General features: G+C 51.4%; 1 protein-coding gene across 1 annotated transcript; it reads right to left on the bottom strand.

The window, feature by feature from the left end:
- Positions 1-392: 392 nt before the first annotated feature.
- On the bottom strand, positions 393-3,036 carry LOC147879972 (phenylalanine ammonia-lyase-like). The gene has a single exon (XM_087371693.1). It carries the CDS (start codon positions 2,951-2,953, stop codon positions 824-826), a length of 2,130 nt encoding a protein of 709 aa, XP_087227819.1. The 5' UTR covers positions 2,954-3,036; the 3' UTR covers positions 393-823.
- Positions 3,037-3,246: the final 210 nt, after the last annotated feature.

Raw genomic sequence — 3,246 nt, 5'->3', positions numbered from 1 at the left:
TTTTCAATTTTGAGAAATCAAGGTAATATAATTTCCAACTTTTCTTCACGTCCAAGGCATTTGAACAGTGATACTTTGACATTCGTGGTCCAATTTTTCAATTTTGAGGAATCACGGTAACAAAATTTCCAACTTTGTCTTCACGTCCAAGGCATTTGGACACTGTAGTGATACTTTGCCCGTATGTGGCAGATTTTAAAAGAATTTCCCTTTTAATGGAAGATATGACGCTATGAATCGATTACGAATGTATTTTGTTGGGATCCTGCTAGCTTAAACAAAAATGACGCCGACGCGAAGGGCCGGAAATACAAACTGCCGGAATAAAGCTAATTTTGGAACAACGTGACCAAATTCTCCTAAACAACATTATCAAATGAGAGGAGCTCGCATTTCACGACAGTTTCGCTTGAAATCTCTGCCAAACAGAAGCATTTACAATTGAAGCTGCTGGAGCGCAACCAGAACAAACATATTATGTCCGTCCTTCCGGCCATTTACAGGAATGGATCATGTAGACATAGAAAATAAAAATACAGGCGGCAGCATTGCGAGCTGTTTGCTCTACTTCTTGGCAGGTTACTAGTTGAATCGATATAAGCTACTGCTGTTGAAACGATAGAAGTTAACTGCAGCCATCACAGTCTAAGAAACGAAGGCAGTAACTTAGCTTCAGTTGGCCGCCGGAAGCGCTGAAGTTCAAACTGCAGAATTGCATGTGGTTCTATGTCTTCGAGTGAATAGAATTGGGTACGAGTTATACGATCCAATGAAATACAACAAATAGAGCTTATTTTTAGTAGCCAGACGCGAGCCATGCAGCTCAACAAGAGGAAGGAGCTCCATTCCAGCCTTCTACACACTTGAGCAAGGGAGCTACAAGCTTGCCCCCGGCTATGGCGTCGAATACTTTGTCGAAATCTTGCCCTGGCGACTGCGTGGAGGTTCCCGACAGTAGCTGTGTGCCTAGCTCCGATCGCACCAGCTGGTAGAGCGGATACGTCCGGCAGTCCACAATGCGGTTCGGAACACTCGCCAGCCCTTTCTCAAACTTCTCCCTTGCCAGGGGGACTTCTACGCTCAGCTCGGCCTTGAGCTCCTCCTCAAACAACGATAATCGTTGGAATACGGAGGTTTTCTCGTCCTTTTCGGCCTCGCGGTTCTGCAGAGCGTGCTCCACAATTACGTGTCGCAGCTTCTGGATCAAAGGGTAGGTGGTGTTGCATGGATCATCGATGAAGTTAAAGATGGGCAGGCTCTCTGCGACTTGCAGCAGCTCTTTCTCGCAAAAGCGTGACGGTACAAGCTCGCCATAGCTTCCCTGGAGTAACGATTTCTTGGCAGCCTGGCTGATCGCCTTCTTGACCGTGCATTGGAAGTGCTCTTCCAGGTGCCTGAGATCCACAGCCTGACAAAGAGCCACCAAGTAGGTGGAGCACATGAGTTTCAAAACCTCCACGGACTCGGCGGTCTTTCTGGCAGCGATGAGACCCAGGGAATTGACATCCTGGTTGTGCTGCTCTGCACTCTGAACGTGATTGGTAACGGGATTGGCGAGGTACTGAAGCTCCGAGGTATATGACGCCATGGCGATCTCCGCTCCCTTAAAGCCATAATCAAGACTTGGGATCGGGCCTCCGCTTAGATTTGAAGGCAGGCCGTTGTTGTAGAAATCGTTCACAAGCTCCGAGAATTGAGCAAACAGGAGCTTTCCAATGGCAGCTAAGGCCAGCCGGATGTTATCCATGGAGACACCGATGGGTGTTCCTTGGAAGTTGCCTCCATGCAGAGCCTTATCGCGGGAGACATCGATGAGGGGATTGTCATTAACGGAATTGATCTCTCTTTGAATGGAATGCGTTGCAGTGCGGATCACCTCGATCTGCGGACCTAACCACTGCGGAGACGTCCTGAGAGCGTAGCGATCTTGCTTGGGCTTGGAGAGAGGATTCATCTTGTGAAATTCCGCGGCAGCCTTCATGTAAGAGCTTCCATCCAGAATCCACTCCATAATGGCAGCTGCTTCCATCTGCCCAGGATGATGCTTCAACCTGTGAGTCAGTGCATCCGTGAACTCCGGCATCCCGTGCATCACTTCACAAAAGAACGCCGAGAGCACTTCGGAGAGAACGGCGAGAAAGTTTGCGTCGTAGCAAACGATCGATGCCATGCCCGCCCCAACAGCAGTGCCGTTCACCAGCGCCAAGCCCTCTTTAGGCCGCAGCTCGAAGGGCGTTTCCACTCCCACTGCCTTCAAAGCCTCCTCTGCGTTAATCTCCTTGCCATCGCTCGTGTGCACGCGAGCATTGGGGCGACCGGTGAGCACTCCAGCAATGTACGACAGCGGCACAAGGTCCCCCGATGCTGTGATCGTGCCGCGGAGAGGCAGCTTGGGAGTCAAGTTTGCGTTGATCAATTTCTGCAGAGTCTCCAAGATCTCCCACCGGATGCCCGAGTATCCTTGCATCAGAGTGTTCGTACGCACGAACATGGCAGCTCGAGTAGCAGCCGAAGGAAGCGTATTGCCCTCGCATTGGCCGAAAATCGCCGCATTCAGAAAGCGAATGAGCTCCTTCTGCAGCTCGGTTCCCTGCGTCGTTCGTCGGTGCGACGTCGCCCCAAATCCGGTCGTAACGCCGTAGGTGTCGGTACCCTTCATGATATTCTGAAGGACCCAGTTGGAGGAGTCATCGACTCGGGACTTGGCGACGGAAGCATCAAGGTGGACACGGACGGAGGAGCCACGACGGGCGACGGCAGCGACTTGGGCGACGGTGAGGTTGGAGCCTTGGATGGTGAAGAGGTCAGAGTGGAACTGAAGGACCATATTCTTGAATTCATCGAGGTGGGAAGAGGAGAGGGAGGAGAAGGAGGAGGCCCAATTGAGGGGGTCAGGGGATTTGGAGAGGCAAGAATTGGGGGGGGAGGGGGGGAAGGATTCACCGAAAGCCATGCAGGGGAGCTTGGGAGCTATGGAGGTGGGAAGCTATGGCGAAAGCAGAAAGAAGAAGAAGAAGAAGATGATGAAAAATTGAAGAAGATGAAGAAGTGGCTTGAATTTAGCTCGCCCACCCTCCCACTTTATATACAACGCCTCTCCTTCCACCTGGCTCATCTCCGCCGTCCATCCTCCGTACGACCCAACGGCTGGATCTCTTCATGGGCCTCCCCCCTCTCCCGACCGGTCAACCACTGCTATTGACCTGTTGCTTACCCCCATAACCACTACATACTCCTAACTACTCC

Source organism: Dipteris shenzhenensis, chromosome 33 (genome assembly GCF_047967505.1).
Source record: "Dipteris shenzhenensis isolate YYH24624 ecotype China chromosome 33, Dip_SZ_1.0, whole genome shotgun sequence".
NCBI classification, from domain to species: domain Eukaryota; kingdom Viridiplantae; phylum Streptophyta; class Polypodiopsida; order Gleicheniales; family Dipteridaceae; genus Dipteris; species Dipteris shenzhenensis.
Note: the sequence above shows the minus strand (reverse complement) of the source record. Positions and strands in the feature narration are given on the sequence as shown.